This window comes from Aquarana catesbeiana, linkage group LG06 (genome assembly GCF_042186555.1).
Source record: "Aquarana catesbeiana isolate 2022-GZ linkage group LG06, ASM4218655v1, whole genome shotgun sequence".
Classification (NCBI taxonomy): domain Eukaryota; kingdom Metazoa; phylum Chordata; class Amphibia; order Anura; family Ranidae; genus Aquarana; species Aquarana catesbeiana.
In genome coordinates, this window is record NC_133329.1 from 71389284 (window position 1) to 71415681 (window position 26398).

A 26398-nucleotide genomic window follows, 5' to 3' on the forward strand; every position below is an offset into this window, starting at 1 on the left:
CCCCCGCCCGCAGACCCCCACAACCACCGGCCAGGGTTGTGGAGATGAGGCCCTTGTCCTCATCAACATGGGGACAAGGTGTTTTGGGGGGCTACCCCAAAGCACCCTCCCAATGTTGAGGGCATGTGACCTGGTACTGTTCAGGAGGGGGGGCCGCACTCTCGCCCCCCCCTCTTTTCCTGCGGCCTGCCAGGTTGCGTGCTCGGATAAGAGTCTGGTATGGATTTTTGGGGGGACCCCACGCCGTTTTTTTTGGTGCGGGGTTCCCCTTAAATACCATACCAGACCTGAAGGGTCTGGTATGGAATTTAGGGGGAACCCCCACGTCATTTTATTTTTTTAAATTTTGGCCGGGGTTCCCCTTAATATCCATACCAGACCTGAAGGGCCTGGTATGGAATTTAGGAGGACTCCCACGTCATTTTTTTTTTTTTTTTAATTTTGGTTCGGGGTTCCCCTTTGGGGAATTCCCATGCCGTTTTTATCAATGAACTTCTATGTGTATTGTCGGCAATGCAATAGCCGCGGGTAGTTTTAAATGAGTTTTTTCCTTCAAAATGTCATTTTGCTGTCAGACTGTTCTAAACACAGGAAACATGCGCCCCTTTACAGGCATACTATAGACACCTCCCAGGTACGAAATTTAAAGGGATATTACACTTTTATTGTTTGACATTTAAGCATTATTAAAATCACTGCTCCTGAAAAAACTGCCGTTTTTAAAACTTTTTTTTGCATTGATCCCTGGTCCCCAAACACTTTTTATGACAATAACTTGCATATTAGCCTTTAAAATTAGCACTTTTGATTTCTCCCATAGACTTTTAAAGGGTGTTCCGCAGCATTTGAATTTGCCGCGAACACCCCAAATTGTTCGCTGTTCGGCGAACTTGCGAACAGCCAATGTTCGAGTCGAACATGAGTTTGACTCGAACTCGAAGCTCATCCCTAGTGAGGACATTATGTCTAGTGCGGAGAGTGATAGGGTTGTGTTTCGGGGTAAAGGTGCGCAGCCTATTGGCCTGCATTGAGTTGGGTCTGTTGGCCTTGGTGTACCATTTCTGGCGGGCCCAGCGTAATGTACGTTCTGCCTCTTCAGTGAGGCATAGGTCGAGTTTTGTACGCGCCCCATCTAATAGTTTACGATTAGCCGGAGTAGGGGACTGTTTAAAAATTGTGGATAGGGATTCTAGGTGCGCTTCTAAAGAGTTCCGCATTGCTATGCGTTCTCGTTTGCGTTTTGCTGCCAGCTGCATTATATGCCCCCTGAGTACCGCTTTGTATGCTTCCCAGAGAGTCACCTCGGAGGAAACCGACCCAGCATTAAGCCTGAAATATTCCACTGAGGCTTGAGTAATATCGGTAAGGACTTCCTTAAAAGATAAGAGAGAGTCATTCATAGTCCAAGGGGAATATTGGGGTTTGCTGAGCAGTGAGTGGCATATAACCAAAACAGGGTCGTGGTCTGTCCAAGGAGCTGCTAAAATGGAAGCAGACACAACCAGGGGGAGATGTTTCCTCAGAACAAACATATGGTCAATTCTGGAATGGGAATGATGAGGATGGGAGTAATAGGTGTAGTCCCTGCCAATGGGGTGTAGCTCCCTCCAGATATCTACCAGGTCACAACTTTGTAAAGAATGCGTGAATTGTTTTGCATTGGGTGATGGGGCTTTGTGTTCCGAGGGGTACTTATCCAGAGCAGGGTTCAGCGTAATATTGGAGTCTCCCGCTAAGAGGAGAGTGCCTCTCTGGTGGGACTGCAACAGGGAGCAGATATGGGAGAGGAAGGGTCCCGGGTTATTATTTGGAGCATAATATGTTAGGATGGTGACCTCCGTGTCCTGAATAGTGCCTTGTAGTAAAAGGTACCTACCATCCGGGTCAGCAATCTCTCTACTGCAACTGAAGGGGACCGACTTGTGTATGACAATCAAAACGCCCTTCTGTTTAGTCGGGCCATTAACCAGAAAAACTTGAGGGTACATGGCATCGAAGTATTTAGGACAAGAAGAAGATGAGAAATGGGTCTCCTGTAGGCATGCTATGTTCACTTTCTGTTGCTTAAGATATTTAAAAACTTTAACCCTTTTCTGGGGGGAGTTCATTCACTGCACATTCAGCGATAACCAATTAAGTGTCATGGTACATGGGAAGTTAGCCATAAAACTACTTTACTCACCCACCGCGAGGACCTGTAAAGGGGAAAAGGGAGGTAGAGAGGGAGTGAAACAAAGAAAAGAACAAGGTAGAAAGGCATACTGTAGTACATATAATAGCCAGTAAAAAAATTGTAGCATATAGTACTGAAAAAGTATGAGTGCAACTGGTTGTGGGTCTAAAGGCCCACAGGCGGGTTGAATGTTGGTCGGGACTAATGTCCGAACAAAGAGCCAACTCATGGGGGGAGCAGTGATCCAACGGAACCGCTCGGCATTGTTATATAGTAAAATTTACTTTAAATCTTTAAGCACAAGACTTGGTGCACCGCTTAAGGCACTAAAGAGGAACACAAACATCCTGAAATATGTGGTTGCCTTTTATTTTAGGTTTCTCTGTCGCCCTGGGTTCCCCTCCACTGTCGAGGAGGCCCATGGCGAGCGAGCGACCAAAATAACATTGAGGTAGTCCCATATGGCTACCAAATATATAGAGAGGGAGAGGCAATCAATCTGAAAAAATAAATAAATAAATAAATAATAAAATACAATGTAACTCACAACACTAACAGGGTGAGAAAATATAACAACATATTTTGAAACCCACCCGCATCCCCGCAGGGACGGGAAACTGCTGTCAGCCGTCTGCAGCATATTGACGGCTGCCTGAGAGCTGAGGGAACCAGCATGTTTGAATAAAAAAAAAAAAAAAACCTCGACAGAGCAGGAAAAAACAAAGTAGAACCTGTCAAAATTCTATTATCCCGCTGTGTAACAGGGTGTGAGTGCACCCCGCTACAGAGGCGGCAGTAAGCAGTCAGCTGAACACTCCGCAGCTGCCACGTAAGACCCCTGTGAGGGGGGCCAAAGTGACATGCCCTATTGAGTGCTCAATGTCTTGCCTGGGTGAGGCCGACATGTCCCGGAGGCACCATCTCGCAGTTGGGGTGCCTCAGGGGGGGCCCAGTCCCATGAAGTTCTTGCAAGAAATTGAGTGTCAGATCAGGTTCAATTGAACGGAAAAAAATAGCATCTGTGAGGTCAGTTCTGCCCAATACCAATTCAGTAACAACATGCTGGGTATCAGCGGGTGCTAGACATAATGTAAGTCCAATAGCAGCCGGAGGCAGGCTTAGGGTTTCATGGAGTAATTTGTAACTTTTCTGTGAAGAACCGTCAACTTGAGAGGTTATATGCCATCAGCCCTTAGGGCCTGCCATGAACCTTTGGGCCTGCAGGTCTCGCAAGGCCTGTGATGACCTTGAGACCTTTGGAGGGGCTGAGGGGTCTGGCGAGGAGGCTGCAAGGATCTGGGCCGGGAGGAAGAGGGTTCATCTCCCTGGGAAGGTGGTATATCCAGCTGCAGTTCCTGAAAATGTCGTTTCAGGTCAGAGGGGGAGGATGCATGGAACTGGCGACCGAGATGCGAAAATGAGAGCTTAAAAGGGAACCCCATCTATATTTGATCCCTTGGGTCTGCAGGATCTGGAGGTAGGGTTTCAGGCCTCTTCTCCTTGCAATGGTTGCTGGAGAGAGATCCGCAAAAAGCTGAAGGGGGTTACCCTGGAAAGAGAGGTCTTGCTGTTCCCGTGCCGCTTGGAGGAGACGCTCCTTGGGTGTGGTAAAAATGGAACTTGATGATGACATCTCTTGGGGGGCCCTCTGATGGTTTGGGTGCTAGGGATCTGTGTATACGGTCAAATTCCAGTCTCTCCAGGGGTATCTCAGGTGCCAGCTCCTAAAAAAAGGCTGTTGCCATACCCTGCAAATCAGTGATTTGTATTGGGATTCCGCGGATACGGAGATTATCCCTGCGGACCCTATTTTTAGCATCCTCTAGTTTGTCTCGCAGGGACTCCAGCTCTGCAGACAATTTATCCACCTCTTCTTCATGGCCTTCAAGCACAGTGGTTGCTAAGTCCATTCTTTGCTCTAACTGGTTAGTGCAGTGGCCTATCTCATTAAGTCCTTTTACAAGGTCAGGGGAGAGCTTGCATGAGGCCTGTGTGATTTCATCTCTAACAATGGAGCGAAATTTGTTCAGCAGGGCATCTGAGTCTGCATGCAGGGGACTTACCAGGTCTGTAGGGAACTGGTGCAGGCTATCGGCTGGGGAGGTAGGGTCTGCTGCCGAGTGTTGTGAGGAGTCGTCCAGCTCCAGTGGATTTGGCGCCATTGCCCTTTTCCCCTTCCCTGTGGCCAGAGCTGATTTGGGCTGTGTGTTACACTTGTGACGGTTCTTCGTTGAGTGGTACATAACCGCCGGATGCCTGATGTGTTCCGGAGCTGCGGGAGGCTTTCAGTGTGTGCCGGGTGCAGATTGTGCTATGCTAGCCGAGGTTTGCCATTCCGTTGGCGTGGAGCAGGGGAATCAGGCAGCCATTTTCCCTGTTCACGCGCATGCACCCCCCTAGAACTGCGATTTCAGCTTTCGTTACAGGGTAAAATCAATCTGTCCATCCCTGGGGGTCACAGCCTGGCCAGCCAGAGTGCTCCAGCCTCCAGGGGCGGCTTACCGGTCTCAGGGGAATCCAAATGGTGAGTGCCGGGTATAGCAAGATGGCCGCCGGGTGGAGCAAGATGGCCGCTGTTCACAGGGACGGAGCTGTTTTGGAGGCTGCAGGCTGCCTTGGAGGGGTGTCAGTGTGTGCCCCAGGTGGTGGGTGGTCTCCGGTTGCCGTGGGGAGGAATAGCCATGGATAGGGAGGTCTGGGAAGCCAGGATTAGGCTCCAGCAGCGCGGCCGGGTGCAGCAAAATGGCCGCTGTTCACAGGGCCAGAGCCGTTTTTCTGCTTTCAAGCCACCGTGGAGGGGCGTCAGTGGGTGCCACGGGTGGCGGGTGGTCTCCGGTTTCCGTGTGGAGGATGAGCCGCTTAAAGGGAGGTCTGGGGGCCAGGATTCGGCGCCCGGACCACGGCCGGGTTTAGAAAGATGGCCGCCGCTCCCGGGGCTAGGCCGGAGCCACGGCCTGTCCTCCAGGCTGCCTCGAACACAGAAGAAAGCCGCGATACAGGCTCAAGCGGCTCGCTGGCTGTCTGGTTAGCCCTGGATGCCTTGTGGGGAGCAGGATTGCCTTGCTGGAGAAAGGATGGCAAGGATTCTGCAGGGGGATTACAGGAGCTCTGCAGCAGCATGTCCTATTCGGATCCCGGTCAGGCCACGCCCCGCCTAGGGCAGTCTTTTTCAACTAGGGTTCCTTAGAAGTTGCCATGAGCCATGCCTGAGCCTGAAAAGTTATCTCAGGGGTTACTTCATGTTGAAGAGGCTGAGAAAGGCTGACCTACAGGCATGGCCAACTGCTGGTCAACAAGTGGACCTTTCACTATTAATTGTACTTTCTCTCACCCCTTCCTCCGCCAGTCTCTTACACAACTGCAATTTTTGTGTGTGTGTATCTATAAACAGAACCTTGTTTTCTTTCCTCCATTCTCCAACTTCTTAATTTCTTGCCCTTTTGAGAGTTACTGTACATACCCTAAGCCCCCGAGGTCTTCTGGAATATCCAAGTAACATATCCTATAAGGCTGCAGGATAATGAATGCTGAGGAATCACAAGAACACACAAAAATGAAAATTGTTTGCAGTCGTGTAAGTGAAAGGTTGGAGGAGGGGAATGACAGGTAATCCAAGTAAACTATATCTACAGACAAGTTCTTTTTTTTAACCACTTCTCTCAAATGGACTTACCTGTATGTCCTCTGGTTTCAGTGGTTTTACCAGGGTCATGGCTGCTGCTGCAGTCATGACATTGATATAATTTTTTAGAGCTGAGCGATGCTCTATAATGTAAAAATGATCCAAACTCCTATACAGCCACTGGATCACTTTTACATGTGGCGGAATTTAATTTCCCCTCCTACCAACCTTCTGGGCTCTCCTGTTGTATCTGGGAGCCTGGGACTGAAACCAGTGGCTGGGCCGCACGCCATAGAGATGAAGGAGGAACTTACATAGTTACATAGCTACATAGTTAGTCAGGTTGAAAAAAAGTCCATCTAGTTCAACCTATAAAAGAGAAAAAGGAAAAAAAAAATACAATCCCAATATACATTGCCATATACACAATCCTATACCTACAGTTAATCCAGAGGAAGGCAAAAAACCCCAGCAAAGCATGATCTAATCTGCTCCAGCTTCCGTTCCCGCATCGTCTCTATGGTCTATGAAACCGGAAGCAATGAAGACTTTGTCACTTCGGATTGTTGTTTACAAGCTGTTACCAGCTTGTAAAGTTTGCCCTTTTGAGAGCAGAGATGAGACTTGATGTCTAATAGAACCCAGATCTCTCAGTAAAGAGTACCTGTCACTGCCCCACCTATCACAAGGGATGTTGTTCAGTGATAGGATTAAAGTCAATAATTTTTTTAAAAAAGACTTGAGTAAAAAATAATTTAAATAAAATAAATAATACATTTATTGTGCTCATGCGCAAATGCGAACACATGCGTCGGTCCTGTACACGTATGTAAATGGCAATTGCGGCACACATGTGAGTCTTCTCCACGAACGTCAGAGTGAGAGCAATGATTCCAGCACCAGACCTTCTGTGTAGCTCTAAACTGGTAACCTGTAAAGACTTTTAATGCATCCTCTATGGAGATTTTTAAGTACTGTAGTTTGTCGCCATTTGTTTTCAGTAAATCTATAATGGTATGGGGTTCTAAGTAATTATCTAGTAAAAGCTAATTATTACATATATATGAGAAGTATCAGAATTGGCCTGGGGGTCAAGTGGTTAAATTTGGATGTAGAGAAGGGTTAGAACCCCAGTCAGCTGTCTGTGTCCCTGCTGGGTAGATTCACCCTCTATATTTATCCTGGAGACCATTGTCACCAGAACAGAAAGTAATAGGAGATCCAAAATTTAGAGTTGCCACCTGAATAGAAATAAAGAAATTCTGCATTGAGGACACTCATTCCAGTGACAACTGTCTAGGAGAGTTAAAAACTATCCTCTCACTTCCTGTTCTGTCAACAGGACAGGAAATGAAGGGAAATTCCCCCAGTGGGATTTAAGCCCTCCTCTACTTTATGCAAAAAGTAAAAACATTTTTAGATGTATACATATTCTAATGGTAACTGCTGAAAGATCTGCTATATCTTTCAGACAAGCAGTACAGCTTACTGCCCTCTGAAAAGGGATCACTTTTCAGAAAGCGGCATTGTTTGTGGAATAATTGATTAAAACAAAAAGGAAAGTGATAGTCTAGACAACAGTTCATGTTAGATTGCACTAGAACATTTTTTTTTAGCAGATAGCTGTACTCATGTTTTTGGCTTCTAATTTTGTAGATAGGCAATAGTATATAAAGTACACAAAAAGAAAGTATTGGAATGACATACATGTCCCTTTTTTTTTTTGCAGATATCCCGTCCGTTCACATCACTTCCCAAGCGTTTTGGTTGAATGTTCAGCAGAACTTGGTGTGCAGTGTTTCTGGGTTTTACCCAGAATCCATCACAGTGAACTGGTTCTTGAATGACACCCTGGTGGAGAAAGCCAAGACTCGGAGGATCAGTAGTTCAAATGTGGAATCCGTCTACTTCTTCACCCCGACACAACAAAACTGGGACATGGAGCTGAGATGTGTTGTGGAACATGGAACCCTCACCACCCCACATATGGAGAGACTGCTGGTACAAGCCCCAGGTGAGAGACACCCAATTTAACAGAAGTATTTTAAAATAAACATTAATATATATAATTCACAAAGAATTACCTCTTTGACCCCTGGTGCCCAATCTGCAGCCCTTTGGCACTTTTTCTGCGGCCCTCAGGGCCCCCTGCGGTCACTGATCTGTGTCTCCCTATTGCCCTGTTTTAGCAGTGATTCCCACTAGTCTTATTCAATATGTCTCCAGTCTAGGACTGTCACCTGAAGCTTTTCCCCAGTCTCCAACAACTCCTATAGCACATTCACAGTCTCTGACAGTCTCCTGTAGCATGTCCACAGTCTCTGACCATCTCTTGTATCAGGTCTGACATCTCTAAACATCTTCTGTACTATGACTGCAATCTCTGACTATCTCTTTATCAAGTTTGCAGTCTCTGATAATTTCTTGTATCCAGTCTGCAATCTCTGATCTTCTCTTGGATCATGTCTGCAGTCTCTGACCATCTCTTGTATCATGTCTGCAGTCTCTGATCATCTCTTGTAACCTGTCTGCAGTCTCTGACATCTCTTGTATCATGTCTGCAGTCTCTGATCATCTCTTGTATCCTGTCCACATTCTCTGACCATCTCTTGTATCATGTCTGCAGTCTCTGGCCATCTCTTGTATCTTGTCTGCAGTCTCTGGCCATCTCTTGTATGATGTCTGCAGTCTCTGACCATCTCCTGTATCATGTCTACAGTCTCTGACCATCTCTTGGATAATGTCTGCAGTCTTTGGCCATCTCTTGTATCCTGTCTTCAGTCTCTGACTATCTCTTGTATCATGTCTGCAGTCTCTGATCATCTCTTGTATCCTGTCCACAGTCTCTGACCATCTCTTGTATCTTGTCTGCAGTCTCTGACTATCTCTCATATAATGTCTACGGTCTCTGACCATCTCTTGTATCTTTTCTGCAGTCTCTGACCATCCATTTTGTTCTGTCTGCAGTCTCTGACCATCTCTTGTATCATGTCTGCAGTCTCTGACTAGCTCTTTTATCCAGTCTGCAGTCTCTGACCATCTCCCGTATCATGTCTACCGTCTCTGACCATCTCTTGTATCATGTCTGCAGTCTCTGGCCATCTCTTGTATCTCGTCTGCAGTCTCTGACCATCTCTTGTATCATGACTGCAGTCTCTTACCATCTCTTGTATCCTGTCTGTAGTCTCTGACCATCTCTTGTATCATGTCTGCAGTCACTGACCATCTCCTGTATCATGTCTACAGTCTCTGACCATCTCTTGGATAATGTCTGCAGTCTCTGGCCATCTCTTGTATCCTGTCTGTAGTCTCTGACCATCTCTTGTATCATGTCTTCAGTCTCTGACTATCTCTTGTATCATGTCTGCAGTCTCTGATCATCTCTTGTATCCTGTCCACAGTCTCTGACCATCTCTTGTATCTTGTCTGCAGTCTCTGACTATCTCTCATATAATGTCTATGGTCTCTGACCATCTCTTGTATCTTTTCTGCAGTCTCTGACCATCCCTTGTGTTCTGTCTGCAGTCTCTGACCATCTCTTGTATCATGTCTGCAGTCTCTGACTAGCTCTTTTATCCAGTCTGCAGTCTCTGACCATCTCCTGTATCATGTCTACAGTCCCTGACCATCTCGTGTATCATGTCTGCAGTCTCTTGCCATCTCTTGTATCCTGTCTGTAGTCTCCGACCATCTCTTGCATCATGTCTGCAGTTTCTGACCATCTCCTGTATCATGTCTACAGTCTCTGACCATCTCTTGGATAATGTCTGCAGTCCCTGGCCATCTCTTGTATCCTGTCTGTAGTCTATGACCATCTCTTGTATCATGTCTTCAGTCTCTGACTATCTCTTGTATCATGTCTTCAGTGTCTGACCAACTCTTTTATGTTGTCTGCAGTCTCTGACCATCTCTTGTATCATGTCTGCAGTCTCTGATCATCTCTGGCATCAAGTCTGCAGTCTCTGACCCTCTCCTGTACCATGTCTGCACTTGAGGCCCACCATATCACGAAAGTTGACCACCACTGCTGTAGACTATATCATAGGGAATCAGGTAGATGTGGTGGGTTTGTTGCCCTAATAGGCAATGACTGAGGTAACATATAATACAATATGGCACTTTGTATAGTTTTCTACCAGGGTCTCTAATCTTTTTTCATACAAGGGTTATATCTTATTTTAAACAAATCCACAGGCCAAAATAAAAAAAACTGTTTTATTACTTAAAGTATTTTTAAAGGCTCAAGGTTTTTTACCTTCATGTATAAAAAAACCTTCTGTGTGCAGAACCCCCCCTAATACTCACCCAAGCTCCCTCTCGATCCAGCAATGTGCACAAGAGCTGAGCTTCTCCTGCGTCTCTCATTCCTCATTGGCTGGGACATGTATTTTTAAACTAAAAAACAGGTTTAGAATTACTGGCTCTGTGCTATGAATTTGCTCAGAGCAGCCTTAAACCTTCTCTTCTCTGGTCCCCTGCTGGTGATGCTGGCTCCTCTTCTTCTCAATGTGACTCCGCAGGAAGCCTGTCAAAGACTATACTCACCGAGGCCGAGATGCTGAGAGCGGCTCGCCCTTACGACCACGCGCACCCGACCCCTGGAGGTGATACAGGGAGTTGGGGGCACGCGGAGGCACGGGCTTCCGGTGGTGACTGAATTCCCGAAGGAAGTCCGTGTAGCTGTTGGGCACTGGAGGAGCTGCAAACAAGTGGTTAGCTGAAACTGGGGTATCAGGTCGGGCAAGTCCGTTATTCAGGCAGAGATCAGGACCGGGGTATCGGGCAAGAGCAAGTCCGTGTAACAGGCTGAGATCAGGGGTATCAGGCAGGCAGAGGGTAATCCGTTAAACAAGCAGAGGTCAGAGGTATCAGGCAGGCAGAGAGTAATCCGTTTTACAAGCAGAGGTCAGGGGTATCAGGCAGGCAGAGAGAGTAATCCGTTTCACAAGCAGAGGTCAGGGGTATCAGGCAGGCAGAGAGAGTAGTCCGTTTCACCAGCAGAGATCAGGGGTATCAGGCAGGCAGGGAGAGTAATCCGTTTCACAAGCAGAGTTAGCACAGGGAACACAATAGGTAGCAGGGAATATCAGGCACAGGGGACAGGGCACAGCTCACGACTAACCAGCAACCCGACTGGGTGCTGGAGCCGTCAGAAGTAGCCCACCGGCGAGCGCGTCAGCGTGACACACCGCCGGGCACCCGCACGGCCACGGCGCGCACACGGGGACCGCCGTGCACCCGCGCGCGCCGCACCATTGGGCCGCTAACGGGTGTACGGCACAGCGTGAGTCCTCCGCGCATGCGCCGTGGAGCCCGGCGGACAGAGGCGGCTTGTGCCTCCTGACAGTGCCCCCCTCCTAAGGGCGGACACTGAACGCCCAGACTGGACATCACCTCCGGGTGGTCTCGGTGGAAAGATTGAATTAAGCGTGGTGCATGTAGGTTCCTTGCGGGTTCCCAAGAGTTGTCCTCAGGTGGATAACCCTTCCACTGGATCAGATACTGCAGTTGTCTGCCCTTCTTCCTACAGTTAAGGATGGACTCCACCTCAAACTCATTCTCTCCATCCACCCTAACTGGTGGCGGAGGAAGCTCCCCTCTTTCCGGAAAAGTGCTGTCCACCACAGGCTTCAGTAAGGACACGTGGAAGACAGGGTGGATTCTGTAAGTCTTTGGTAATGCTAGCTCCATAGCCACAGGGTTGATAATCCTTTTGATGGGGAAAGGACCAATGAACTTGGGTCCCAATTTCCGCAAAGGCACGGATAGTTTAAGGTTGGTAGTGGATAACCAGACTTCTTCTCCAAGTTTAAAGGTTGGATTTTCCCTCCTGCCCCGGTCATATTGCTCCTTGTAATCCGTTTGAGCCCTCTGCAACATGTCCTGAATCCTCTGGAAATTTGCCTGTAAAGAGGCCACTCTGTCATGCACGGCAGGGACTGCTATCTCAGGAACATCGTTGGACAGGAAGGTGGGATGGAATCCACAATTTGCCCAGAAAGGCGTTTGGTTGGTAGCAGCGTGAACAGAATTGTTATCCGCGAACTCTGCGTATGGGAGAAGGCTTGCCCAATCATCTTGAGATCCCGAGCAGAAACACCGCAGATATTGCTCTAGAGTCTGGTTCGTCCTCTCCGTTTGGCCGTTACTCTGAGGGTGGTAAGCTGATGAGAGGCAGACTTTGATATTTAAGGCTTTGCAGAGCTCCCTCCAAAATTTGGACGTAAATTGTACACCCCTGTCTGATACGATGTTCTTTGGTACTCCATGGAGCCTGATGATTTCCTTGAGAAAAATATTGGCAGTCTCTAAGGCCGAGGGGGTGCCCTTCATGGGCAAAAAATGGGCCATCTTGAAGAGACGGTCAACCACGACAAAAATAGTGGTAAAACCCCCCGAGGCTGGCAGGTCCACTATAAAATCCATGGAGACGTCAGACCATGGTCGTTCGGGGATCGGTAGAGGTCTTAGTAAACCCCAGGACTTGATGTTTCGACCCTTGTTCCGCTGACACGGAGGGCAGGTTGCCACATATTCTTTGCAATCCCGTCTCCACCCAGGCCACCAAAAGGAACGAGAGACCAGCTCGGACGTCTTCCTTACTCCAAAATGCCCTGCGAGTTTATGGTCATGGCACATCTGAAGGGTTAGTGACCGTGTCTCCCGAGGTACAAAAATTTTTCCACAGATCCAAAAGAAATTACCATTTCTTTTCAAGGATTGCACCTCTGGTTCCATGCAAGAGTTGGATGATGATTTGATGGATGACATCAAATCCACTTGTGCCACCCCAAGGAAGTTTTGGGAAGAGAGGATTGTACCAGGTTCTGAAGTTTGGGACTCTGCTGAGAACATCCGTGAGAGTGCGTCTGCCTTTCCATTCTTTGAGCCAGGTCTATAGGATATGTGGAAGTTGAAGCGAGAGAAAAAGAGAGCCCAGCGGGCTTGTCTAGGTTTTAGTCGTTTTGCTGTCCGTAAGTATTCAAGGTTTTTATGATCTGTAAAGATCATTACCGGATGTAATGCGCCTTCGAGCAGATACCTCCATTCTTCTAGAGCGAATTTTATGGCCAGCAGCTCCCTGTCACCCACGTCATAGTTTAACTCGGGCGGGCTGAGTTTCCGAGAAGCAAATGCAACGGGGTGAAGGATAGCCTTGGGCCCTTGTCTTTGGGAGAGAATTGCTCCTGTGGCAATTTCCGAAGCGTCCACCTCCAAAACATATGGCTGAGAAGGATCGGGGTGGCGAAGAATTGGAGCCGAACTAAACAGATCCTTTAATTTCAGAAAGGCCTCTTGTGCGGCCTCACTCCACCGGAAAGAGTTGTGCTGACGGGTTAGCTGGGTGATAGGTGCTACAATGGTCGAGAATCCGATAATGAATTTCCGATAAAAGTTAGCAAATCCTATGAATCGTTGAACCCCTTTTTTATCGGATGGAGCTGGCCAATCTTGGATGGCTTGTATCTTTTGGGGATCCATTGCGATCCCGCCGGCCGATATGATGAACCCCAGGAATTGTACCACTGATCTCTCGAATTCACACTTCTCCACTTTCAGATAGAGCTTGTGCTGTTTTAATATGGTAAGGACTTTTTTGACATGCCCCTTGTGTAGCTCAATCGTGGAAGAGAAAATGAGTATGTCATCTAGATAAACAACAAGGAAGTCATCCAGGTATTCTCGGAATATGTCGTTAACTAGGTGCTGGAAGGTGGCTGGAGCATTGCATAGCCCGAATGGCATCACCAGGTACTCGAAGTGTCCAAACCTGGACCTGAACTCTGTCTTCCATTCATCCCCGGCTCTGATTCTAACAAGGTTATAGGCACCCCGCAGGTCTAATTTGGAAAAGACCTTGGCAGATCGGAATCGTTGGAATAGCTCCGGGATGAGTGGTAGTGGGTACCTGTTCTTAATGGTGATATTATTAAGCTGCCGGTAGTCCACACAAGGTCTAAGGGACCCATCTTTTTTCCCGACAAAGAATATCCCTGCTCCAGCAGATGAGGATGAAGGACGGATAAACCCCTTTTCCAGGTTCTCATCGATGTACTGTCTGAGCGTCTCCAGTTCAGTCTCGGAGAGAGGGAATATACGACCGAACGGAATCACTGATCCCGGCAACAGGTCGATCGGACAGTCATAAGGCCGATGAGGTGGTAGGCGATCAGCCATTTGTTTATTAAAGACCTCCTGGAACTCCAGATATTCAGAGGGAATCTGCTGAAGTTTGTCTGACGAGGTAGTAACCGTAGCACAAACCTTCGGGGTTAAAGGGAGGCAATGCTCAGAGCAGTATGGAGAGGAGAAGGACACCACCTTGGTGCTCCATTGGATCTGCGGATCATGAGCTTGTAACCAGGGCAGACCGAGGATGACTGGGAAGATGGGAGAGTGGATGAGGTTGAGCCGTAGGAGTTCCTGATGCCCGGAGTCGGTGGTTACTAGGATAGGCTGGGTCTCTTGGGTGATTGGACCTGAACTAGGAAGAGACCCATCGGCTAGATGCACTTGTAAACCTTGGGCCTTTGTTTGCAAGGGAATACGGAGGCTGCGGGCCAAGGCTGCATCCATGAAGCAGCTACAAGCCCCCGAATCAATGATGGCGGGTAGGCGAGACTCCCCTTCCGGTAGCTGCAAGGAAACAGACAACATCACATAAGACTTTGGAGCATCATTATCCTGGTAATTCATCAATCTAGGCTGAAGGAACTTACTGGGCCTTATTGGACAACTGCGCAGGAAGTGTCCCGCTCCCCCGCAGTACAGACACAAATTGGACTGCCGTCTGCGTTGCCTCTCTTCCGAAGTTAGCGGGGCCCGGACCAGGCCTAGCTGCATGGGCTCAGCTTCAGGAGGTGTTGTGGAAGATGGTGACGGCATGGATGGGGCTCTAAACGACGTCCACGTAGGGCGTGGACCCTGAAACCGCTCCGAGCGGCGTTCTCGCAAGCGCCTGTCCAGTTTCGTGGCTGCCTGAATGAGCTCTTCCAAGGTCTCCGGAGTCTCCATCCTGGCTAGCTCATCCTTGAGGAGTTCAGACAAGCCTTGACGGTACTGGTAGCGAAGAGCCGGCTCGTTCCAATTCGTGTCGGCCGCCCATTTACGGAACTCTACCGTATAATCTTCAATGGGTCTCCTTCCTTGGGACAAGTGGTGGAGAATGGCTTCAGCGGTAGCCTTCCGTTGCGGGTCATCATAGAGTTTGGACATACCCTCGAAGAAGGTATCTATGGAATTTAACACAGGACTTCCCTGTTCCATTAAGCCGTGGGCCCAGGCCTGAGGTTCCTCTGACAGCAGCGAGATAGCGAAACCCACCTTGACAATCTCTGATGCAAATGTCCGGGGCTGGAGGGCAAAGTAAAGAGAACATGCGTTCTTAAAAGCTCTGAATCTTTTACGGTCCCCGGAGAACCGTTCGGGCGTAGGGATCCTAGGCTCGGGAAGCGCCATGACAACGGTAGGGCTGGCGGTGGCCTGGGGAAGCGGACCTTCATTGCTGGGTGCCGGAACTGCAGCGGCAGGGGGAAGTACTCCAGTAATCTGTTGGAGGCGGTTGTCAATTTGAGTATACCCCTCCTGTAACTTCTGGACTGAGTCGGCCAAAGTGGAGACCTGTTGGCACAGGATCTCCAAAGGAGAGCGCGCTCTGTCGGCCTCGGACATCTGGCTGGTTAGTACTGTCAAAGACTATACTCACCGAGGCTGAGATGCCCAGAGCGGCTCGCCCTTACGACCACGCGCACCTGACCCCTGGAGGTGATACAGGGAGTTGGGGGCACGCGGAGGCACGGGCTTCCGGTGGTGACTGAATTCCCAAAGGAAGTCCGTGTAGCCGTTGGGCACTGGAGGAGCTGCAAACAAGTGGTTAGCTGAAACTGGGGTATCAGGTCGGGCAAGTCCATTATTCAGGCAGAGATCAGGACCGGGGTATCGGGCAAGAGCAAGTCCGTGTAACAGGCTGAGATCAGGGGTATCAGGCAGGCAGAGGGTAATCCGTTAAACAAGCAGAGGTCAGAGGTATCAGGCAGGCAGAGAGTAATCCGTTTTACAAGCAGAGGTCAGGGGTATCAGGCAGGCAGAGAGAGTAATCCGTTTCACAAGCAGAGGTCAGGGGTATCAGGCAGGCAGAGAGAGTAGTCCGTTTCACCAGCAGAGATCAGGGGTATCAGGCAGGCAGGGAGAGTAATCCGTTTCACAAGCAGAGTTAGCACAGGGAACACAATAGGTAGCAGGGAATATCAGGCACAGGGGACAGGGCACAGCTCACGACTAACCAGCAACCCGACTGGGTGCTGGAGCCGTCAGAAGTAGCCCACCGGCGAGCGCGTCAGCGTGACGCGCCGCCGGGCACCCGCACGGCCACGGCGCGCACACGGGGACCGCCGTGCACCAGCGCGCGCCGCACCATTGGGCCGCGAACGGGTGTACGGCGCAGCGTGAGTCCTCCGCGCATGCGCCGTGGAGCCCGGCGGATGGAGGCGGCTTGTGCCTCCTGACAAAGCCGCTTCCTGCAGTGGCACACTTGCGGGCACTGCTCGTTGAAGTGAGGGGGGAAAAGCAGAGGTTCAGGAGCTCACAGAGAAAGTTATAAGACACAATTTCATGAAAAATAGATTACAGGGCCATTAAATAGTGGATGTGTATGGTTTATTTTTGGAGAATAAGGATGTGGTTTAGTGTCATGTCATGTTATTAAAACCAAAGCAATTATGTAGCTACAGTTACTGTCAATGACTGTTAATTACCGTATAATCCAGACAATGAACAGAAAAAGGGAAAATGGGGTGAACAACCCCGGGAATTTTAAGGTGCTTGTATTAAGAAGTAAATAGAGTAGATAGACATGTATAGCTTATCCATAAAAAAGATTTTTATTACAATTGATATAAATTACACAACATAATTAAAAAGTATCTCAGTATCTCAGTATACACATCCACTTTGGGTAGACAGTAGAAAAATACCACTCAATAATACCACTCAACATGTTTCGTTCATTTGGAGCTTCCTCAGGAGTTTTGGTATAAATTTATGGTATACTAGAAATGATAAGAAAAACATGGATGAGATATCGTGTTACATAATAAAATTTTCAATCTAGAATATATTAGTATGTAAGTATATGGATAACATGTCATATAAAACTGTAAACAGCTGAAAAAAATCAAAAAGATTGAACGACAATAAAAAATCAATCCATCAATAATAATAGTAATCTTACCAGGCTGCCAAAGATTGAATGTGAGTTGGATTGGTAAGGGAGTATTACCGATGAATAACATCAGAGATACAAGGCATCAGGTAGGTCTCTCAGACAGAGGTTCTCATCCGCTTATGGCCACAGAAGGACACAGAATTAATAAATCCTTAATAGGAAAAATAAGAGAGGTAGAATAAGGTATCAGCCAAATGATGTCAAAAAGGCATCAAGTCTGAGCACCAAATTAACAAAGGGGTTACCTTAGGTGGAATCAAAACTCTTTTGCTGGAGGTAAAAAATCCTCACTGCAAGCACAAGCGTCGGTTTAGATGGAGATTCCCAGCCAGCAATTGAAGGGTCAAGAAGATCTTGATAGTAACCAAAGGGGTAAATGCACAAGGATACAACTAGAAGAACAAAGTAATAAAAGTACTAGTACAATGAGGTCCATATGTGTAGACCATCAAGCGGAGTCAAATATAGGACACTTACCTATGGTGATGGTTCAGACAGGCATGGGGTGGGAGAGAAACAACCTCTCCCCTAGAAAAGGAGCCTACGACAGAGGATTGCGGTATGAAACTGCGTTCTTAGGAGGCCCAGGGGAGCGTGTGGATAATGGAGGAGGCGGAGGCATCATGGCGTGATGCAAAACACGTCATTACCTACAATGCGCATGCGCCAAGTGGTAAAGTGTACAGAGCGCGTCATTCATCATGGCAAAAGCCGATGGCGTCATCTTAGAAGAGAGAAGGATCTGGAAAATGGGGAATAAGCCGAGCAAGTCATTTAACACGGCAAAGGCCAACGGCGCCATCTTGGAAAAGGGAAGGATCTGAATAGGATGAATATCAGTGAAAGATGGCACATTCAAAATATAAACCTAGGAAAATGAATTGAGGATAAATAAATATATTATCCACAACATAACCTCCCATGGGACTGACACCTCTAGGGCTCCCAAATGAACGGCGATTGATTACCCGCACAGTTCATTGAGTGCCCCTGGCGTCCGTGTGAGCCAAACAATAAAAGGACAGGAATACAAATGAATGCGGGCCTAGATGATGCTTAATAGATACTAATGCTAGCAATAGTAATTATAGTATATGGGAATAATTTAGAGGCAGCCTGGAAAGAAATTGAGGAATACCAGACAAATAGGGAAGGATATGTACTTATATACAATATATTTACGGTATTCGAAAAAATTGAAAATAAACAATGAAAAAAAAGAAAAAAAAATCAATCTTTCTCTCAGTCTCGGGGTTGTTTACCCCATTTTCCCTTTTTCTGTTCATAATATTTATGGGATGTGGTGCTAAGTTTCAAATGTTCCTGCCCTCATTATTGTTTTTGTTATTGTTGTTATAATCCAGACAATGTTTCATCGTGTGGATTTATTGCAGTTTTTTTCAAACCTGTTTTGCAACGGCCTCCACAAGTTCCAACACATGGAGGCAAACAGTCTGGGAATGATTTACTAAAACTGGTGCACACATAAGTGTGTGCAGCTCTGCAGAGTAACCAATCAGCTTCCAGGTTTTATTGTCAAATCTTAAAGCGATATTAAAGCTTTGCTTTTTTAAATAACAAACATGTTATACTTACCTCCTCTGTGCAGTGGTTTTGCACAGAGCAGCCCGGATCCTCCTCTTCTTGGGTTCCTCTCCTGGCTCCCCCTTCCTGCCGGGTTCCCCCCCTGGCTCCCCCTTCCTGCCGGGTTCCCCCCCTAGAGCAGGCAGCTTGCTTTGGGGGCACCCAATCAGGCATGTTCTCGAGCCATGGCTCTATGTGTCGATTTACACAGAGAGCTGAGGCGCGACCCGCCCCTCCGTTTCCTGATTGACTCACTGGCTGTGATTGACAGCAGCAGGAGCCAATGGCCAAAAGCCAATCAGGAGTGTGAGTCCCCAGAGAGTCAAGGCTATCATGGACATCGCCGGATTGAGAGGAGGCTCGGGTAAGTATTGGGGGGGTTGGGGCTGGTGCACACAGAAGGTTTTTTTACCTTCATGCATAAAATACATGAAGGTAAAAAACCTTGTGCTTTTACAACCACTTTAATTGAACAAGCTGAAGTTATGTCTGGTTCACACCTATGCAGGTTGCAGTTTGCATATTCCAGGTGCATTTTGCGTTTTTCAATACATGTTTTTGATCCATTGAAGTCTATGAAACCAAAAACCAGAAAAAAGTCCCTGGCCCCTTCAATAAAATGCATAGATGTGAATGTGACCCATAGGAAACCATGTTAAATGGACTGTAGGGTGTTTCTGCAAAACTGAAAATGCATTAAAAAATGTATAGGTGTGAACCAGGCCTTAGAAGCTGATTGGTTACTATGCACAGCTGCACCAAATTCTGTGAAGAAACATTTCTTTCCATGTCTTACAGAGTCTCTGGACACACTCTGAGGATGGCTGTCTCTTTTTAAACCCCTGTTCCCTTTGGATCAGTTCATGACCATTTTATGGCTTTTATGACTATGTTGCTATCCCAGCAAATGTACAACATTCCATTTTAAGAGCATTACCTCCTGGAGCGCTAGATCCCCAATTGACAATTTCTCACACCAAATTCTGTGTGCACCAGTTATAGTAAATTAAAAAGAATAAAGGGCATATTTGATAACTTCAGCACCACATCCATAAAGTTAAAGATTGTCAAAAAAATGTGGATATATGGGACTTTTAAGGTGCGAATCCCTTCACCCTCAGAAAAAGAACACAATATACCAATATTATAAGAACAAATCTTTATTATGAATTAGCAAAATTAAAAAAAAAAATGCACTGGTAAGTCCTCATAAAAACATATTAGATGCATATAGACGTATACATAGCGACATATACCCCATACGCCTTCCTAGTTAGATTCAATCCTAATTTTCACAATACAACCAATAGCAGATTTATAAAAGGTAACAAAGAAGACAATGGAAAAAGAAAAAAAAAGAAAAAAAAAAAAGAAGACAATGGAAGGTGCAATGTACCAACACGTTTCACTGGTTGAGTTTCTTCAGGGGTTCAAGGGGTACAGAACACTATGCCTCCACAGTACAATGATCCTTTCAATGTAAGTGAAGACTTGCAGGGAGCAAGGCTTGGGGTATGGACAAACAACGCAGCAAGGCAGGGCAAAAAGACCCCCCTGGAGGGTACAGAATGAGAGCCACAAACCATCCTAATTATAGTCTGTACTAGTTAAGGCAAACAAAATCACACATAAGTGCCTATGCTCCAGGATCCGCACAGTGTGATGGTAAACCACAGCTAATCCAACTATAGTATAATCAATAAATTCACATAAAGCTCTTCATGGATAGCCTGAGAACACAAATGACCAGCAGTCCTCACACCACCTGATGGATATACTTCTATATGCATCTAATATGTTTTTATGAGGATTTCCAAGTCAGTTTTTTAACATTTTGCTAATTCATATTAAAGATATGTTCTTATAATATTGGTATAGTGTGTTCTTTTTCTGAGGGTGAAGGGATTAGCACCTTAAAAGTTCCATATACGCACATTTTTTTACAAGTTTTAGTAAATTTCCTCCTGTGTCCAAGGTCATATGTCCCTACAAATAAGAGTGTTCACACAAGTCCTGTGAATACCTGCTTAGAGCCATTGATATCCATAGGTGTCTGTGACTCCAGGGTGGGAAAATACTCCCTAATTTTACTTTGTATGGCCCCATGCACCCATGGGCAAAGGGTCCAAGAAGCAAAATAGACAGTACCCAATCCACTGCCGAGTCCATCCAGTTTCCACAGGTCCTCCGCAGGTGACACTAGTGGTGAGGACCAGCCCACAGTACTTTCGGGTGGTGCAGGGTCATTCTAATTAACCTGCACCATGCAAACCGATACAATGAATGAACAAAACCACCTATCACATAGTATGTAAAAAACATGAATCAATTCATTAAAAATTGCACTTAAAGCGTAAGTTAACCTTTTTTACAAAAAATGAAAACATAAGCTAACATCCTACACCCTCCACACTCCCCCAGTCCTGGAACCCAATGGGACCCCTCCACCCCCCCGATGGGATGGCAAAAAAAGGAACGTACAGGGGTTATAATTCTCCCTTAAGCTGCCCATACATTATACAATTTTCTTATTCAATTACCTTTAGATTTACCTACAACTATGTACTGCAAGGGCCTGTCTGACTGCATACAAATTGAAAGTGTTTATATGACTTTGTTAAATCTAAAGGAAATATTTTTACAAGAAAACTGTATAATGTAGGGACAGGCTTTTATTAAAAATGGGGAATAAACCAATTTGATAATGATTTTGGAAGCTGAGGTCCGTTATCTCTTCTTATCTCTTGTGTCATACAGAATTATGATTCATGGTTCAATGGTCTTAAGCCAGCCATAGACGGTTTGAATCTCGGCCGGTTCAACAGGGACCAGCTGAGATTGGAACCATGTATGGGCAAGCTGATTGTACCTAAATAGATTGATTGATCCACTTGGGTACAACCAGTATGTTAGAGTTTTCATGCGATTATGGTCCCGCTAGCAATAATCATTGTGTTCTCCTGGCAGGGATGGCTCCCCCCCCCCCCCCTGCTGAGAGAACACAATGTCTCTGCAGGAGGGATTCCCCCCCATCAGCACTGACTGATTTCTTTCCTGCAACCCGTGGTTCTACTGTATGGCCGGCATTACTTTGCTTAAAGTTCCTATTAAGGACCGACCCCTCACCTCTGTGATTCTTCCTTCATTCCCATTTCATAAACATCACTTCTGTACTGCTTAACTGATTAACTTTCTCCCTTTTATTGCCTTGTGTGTGTTTCCAGAGATGACTATCATTGCAGATTTTATCATTCATTATTTCGATAAAACTTTGTGTATCAGTAATGCATCCTGAAAATGTAACTGTTTGTGGAAATAAAACAAGTATCACAGATAGTATTGGGAGCCAATGTAGGGATTGGAGGAGAGGGTTGGCAGACACTGAGCGGTTGGTAAGGTGGATAAGTCTGGCAGCAGCATTCATGATAGACTGAAGAGGGGATAGCCTATGGAGAGGCAGGCCAATGAGAAGGGAGTTGCAATAGTCAAGGTGAGAGATAACAAGGGAGTGAATGAGGAGCTTGGTGGTTTCATTTGTTAAAAAGGAGTGAATTTTAGAGATGTTACGGAGGTGGATTCTACAAACTTTTGACGATTGGATTTGAGGCTGAAATGACAAGTCAGAGTCTAGGATTACACCTAGTACCCTGGCGTGAGGGGAGGGACTGATAGTTGCATTGTTGATTTTGATGGAAAAGTCATGGAGGGGGGCATGGGAGGGGGAGGGGAATATTAATAGCTTGGTTTTAGAGAGATTTAGTTTAAGGAAGTGGTGTAACATCCATGCTGATATGTCAGTTAGTAATGCGAGAGGAGACTGTAGGATTGAGGTGAGGAGTAGACAGATAGATTTCGGTGTCATCGGCGTATAAGTGGTATTGGAAGCCATGGGCAGTTATCAAATGACATGGGGAGGAGGTGTAGATAGAGAAGAGAAGGGGTCCAAGAACAGAGCCTTGGGGGACCCCCACAGAAAGGGGCAATGAAGAGGAGGAGACAGATTTGTAGGTTACACTGAAGGAGCGCTGTGATAGGTAGGTCGAGAACCAGGATAGAGCAGAATCTTGGAGGTCAAGGGAATGGAGAATATTGAGAAGGAGTGGGTGGTCAACAGTATCAAAGGCCACAGAGAGGTCAAGTAGGAGTATTGGCCGTTGGTTTTAGCAGTTAGTAAATCGCTAGTGAGTTTTAGTAAGGCAGTTTCCGTGGAGTGCTGCGAGCGAAAGCCAGACTGTAAGGGGTCAAGAAGGTTATTTTCACAGGGATAGGAGCCAAGACGGTTGTAGACTAAGCGTTCTAGAAGATTAGAGGTGAATGGGAGTAATGAGATGGGTCTTAAGTTGTTCAGGTTGGTAGGGTCCAGTGAGGGCTTTTTAAGTATGGGAGTGATCTGCGCATGTTTCAGAGGGGAGGGGAAGGTGCCAGTAGAGAGGGAGAGATTGAAGATGTGAGTGAGGGAGCATAGGATAGAAGAAGAGGGTGACCCTAGTAGTTGTAAGGAAACAGGATCCACCTCCATCCAAGCCAAACACAATAAGTAGGAATCATCATCTTATTTCACTTTTGTACCTCCCTGTATTTATTGCAATATTTTTCCATTTCATATGTAGTGCATTTTTATAGAAATAATGAAAAATTTTAATGCAACATAAAAATGAAATGGATCCGAATCAATTTGGATCATTTGTTATGTCATTATGTTATTTTGGATGCTTCAAACACTGACAAAAGGTCCGAATGAATAGGAATAAATTTGGTTGTTTTGTTACAATTTATTTTGGATTAGTTGGAATTCATTACTAATGTGATTCAGGGATTCAGATAAATCTGAATCTCTCAATAACAAAAATTTTGTCTGAATTTTGACTCGTAACTAAATTAATCACACATGTCTACAGCGGCTGCACTTCCAAGTGCACTTGTAGTGCACAGTGGATTTGCCTTTAGTAAATCAAACCCAGAGGGAAATATGCATGTATTTCAGAGGTGTACTACTTATTTTTTATTTTGCATTGATATACGTTGCTATTCAAGAATGAAGAAAAAATGGGTGTTCAGTTCTTTTGTCCATTATATGCTAATAACCACTTAAAATCCTTTCATGATATACAACAGGAATTTGGAATCCCCTCTCATACGCATCACCCGGTATCTCTTGTAATAGCAATTAGAGCAGCTCACCAGCTGCTTGACTGCTATTACAAGCAGCAGGACAGAACTTACATCTAAAGTGGTAACGTGTAAAGGCTTTTAAAACGTTGTTTATGGATAGTAAAATTTACGTTGTTTGTCAGCCTGGCACAGGTGTGCACAGGTTTAAAGCATGACATATATGGTATCTATTTACTCAGCATAACTTCATCTCTTATATTTTACAAAAAAAAAATGGGTTGTGTATTGTGTTTTTTTTTGCATTAAGATTCAAAAAAAGTAAATCTTCCCCCCCAAAATTGCATTTGAAAAACGCTGCGCAAATACTGTGTGACATATAAAATTGCAAAACCCAACAATTTATTCTCTAGGGCCTCTGCTTTTAAAAGATATATAATGTTTGGGGGTTGTAAGTACTTTTCTAGCAAAAAATACTGATTGTTACCAAAAAAGTGCCAGAAACTTCCTGACTGGAAGTAGTTAAAGTGGTGTTCCGGCCGAAATTATACTTTTTAAATAAAAAAACCCCTATAATACACAAGCTTAATGTATTCTAGTAAATTTAGTCTGTAAACTAAGGTCTGTTTTGTTAGTTTATAGCAGTAGTTTGTTATTTTATAAACTTACAGCAGGCCGTGGCCATCTTAAGTGTGGGCATCTGAAGCCAGACTGTATTTCTTCCTGGTTCTCGTCCTTGCAGATCTCGCACATGCTCAGTGCAGCACAAGCAGTGTAATAGGTTTCAGGTCAGGTTTCCATAGCAACGGCAGTGCCAGAGGAAGTTGCCGCCCCTTCCCAGAAGGCATTGCAAACAGGAAATGATGCGATGGGCCACGGCCAGGGAGGAGGAAGTGAAAAATGAATACAGCAGATATACAGTAGGTGCTGAGAAAAAAAAAAATATCCAATTCGTTTACATTGCACAGTTTAGTGAGGGATGCTGAAGAGTTGTAAAAGTGGGTGGAACTCCACTTTAAAGAAAGGCCAATTCTATTGCAACAGGGGAACTCCTCATAAGTTTCACAAACTGTGGGATCCATGGCTGCATTTTACAAGTCTGGCCTCTTTATCATTATTATCTATGCAGATTCTTCAATGTTGATTCTACTGGTGTGTAGCACTGGTAGTTGTGGGTAGTTGGGATACTTGTGAGTAGGCACACTTTTGTTGAGAATAGTTTGTTACCCTTACTGGATGTAGCAAGGGCTGCTGTTACAAATCATGGGGCTCCATACAGCCTACCTGACAGGGCCCCCACACCCCCCCCCAGTAGGGTCACCATATTTCCAAACTGCAATTCAGGGACACACACACCCCCCCTTCCCGATATGATTTCAAAACCCTCACCGACGATGGAATCTGTCACTTGTTTCCCTCCTGTGTGGCTATCTCTATCATAGAACGCTAGGATGAAGTGATGTCACTTTAGAACAGCGGTCCCCAACCTTTTTTGCATGGGGGACCGGATCTCATGGAAGAGGGGAAGAGGGGGAGGAATGTAGTCTCTGGGTTGACAGGGAATTCGGCGGCGGGTGATTTGCTGGGTGAATGGCTGATGTTAGTACTTAAATCATCCCGACATCATGCTTGTTATGGTGTCAGGATGATCAAAGCACATTGTTTCTATTACTACATTGTAATATATAATAAAATAGTTCAACTCACTATAATGCAGAATCAGTGGGAACCCTAAGCTTGTCACTTTGCCACCAGACACAGCATGCCACCATCGCCTGCCCCCAGATGCAGCTTGTCACTTGCCACCGTCGTCTGCTGCCAGATGCAGTGTGTCACTTGCCGTCCGATGCAGTTTGTCGCTTGCCACCCGTAGCCTGCCACCAGATGCAGTGTGCCACTTGCCACCCATGCCCGTCCACCAGATGCTGTGTGCCACTTGCCACCCACAGCCTGCCACCAGTTGCAGTGTCACTTGCCAGCCAATAGTGAGGGTGTAAAATGAAGGGTGCAGGTTCTGTAGAGGGGTGCAGGATACTATGGGTTGGGGGCAAGGTGTATAGTGAGGGCTGCAGGCTTCTGTAGAGGGGTGCAGGGTACTATGGGTTGGGGCAGGGTTCTGTGGAGGGGTACAGGGTACTTTAGGTTGGGGCAGGGTGTATAGTGAGGGCTGCGGGGTTCTGTAGAGGGTTGCAGGGTTCTATGGGTTGGGGGTAGGGTTCTGTAGAGGGGTGCAGGGTACTATGGGTTGGGGGCAGGGTTCTGTGGAGGAGTCCTGGGTACTATGGGCTGGGGGCAGGGTTCTGTAAAGGGGTGCAGGGTACTATGGGTTGGGGGCAGGGTTCTGTAGAGGGGTGCAGAGTACTATGTGTTTGGGGCAGGGTTCTGTAGAGTAGAGGGATGAGGGGTGCAGGGTAGATGGGAGGTACAGGAAGAAGAGAGGGCTCCCACATAGGGTTCAATGCGTGGTCACCCTACCCCTCAGCTGTAAGTGACCGAGGACATTTTTATCAGTCCCTTTCTTTGCAGCCTCAGTTGCAAAGATGTATGAATTGGAAGCACTCTGAAGCTTCTTGCTCATCCACAAACTGAAGCATAGTAAATACAGCTTACTGTTTGTAATTTTTTTTTTGTCATTATTCAATCACTTGGGACAAAAAAAAAAAAATATTCAATGGGTTCAACATGC

At 46.3% G+C, this 26398-nt stretch overlaps 1 protein-coding gene across 2 annotated transcripts in view; it reads left to right on the top strand.

The window, feature by feature from the left end:
• LOC141148597 (uncharacterized) overlaps positions 1 to 26398 on the top strand; it is a 406627-nt gene that overhangs the window by 70625 nt on the left and 309604 nt on the right. For both annotated transcript variants that reach the window (XM_073636195.1, XM_073636194.1), the window contains exon 4: positions 7525 to 7809. In XM_073636195.1, the coding sequence (XP_073492296.1) occupies positions 7525 to 7809 (285 nt within the window). The remainder of the gene's footprint in view (positions 1 to 7524; positions 7810 to 26398) is intronic.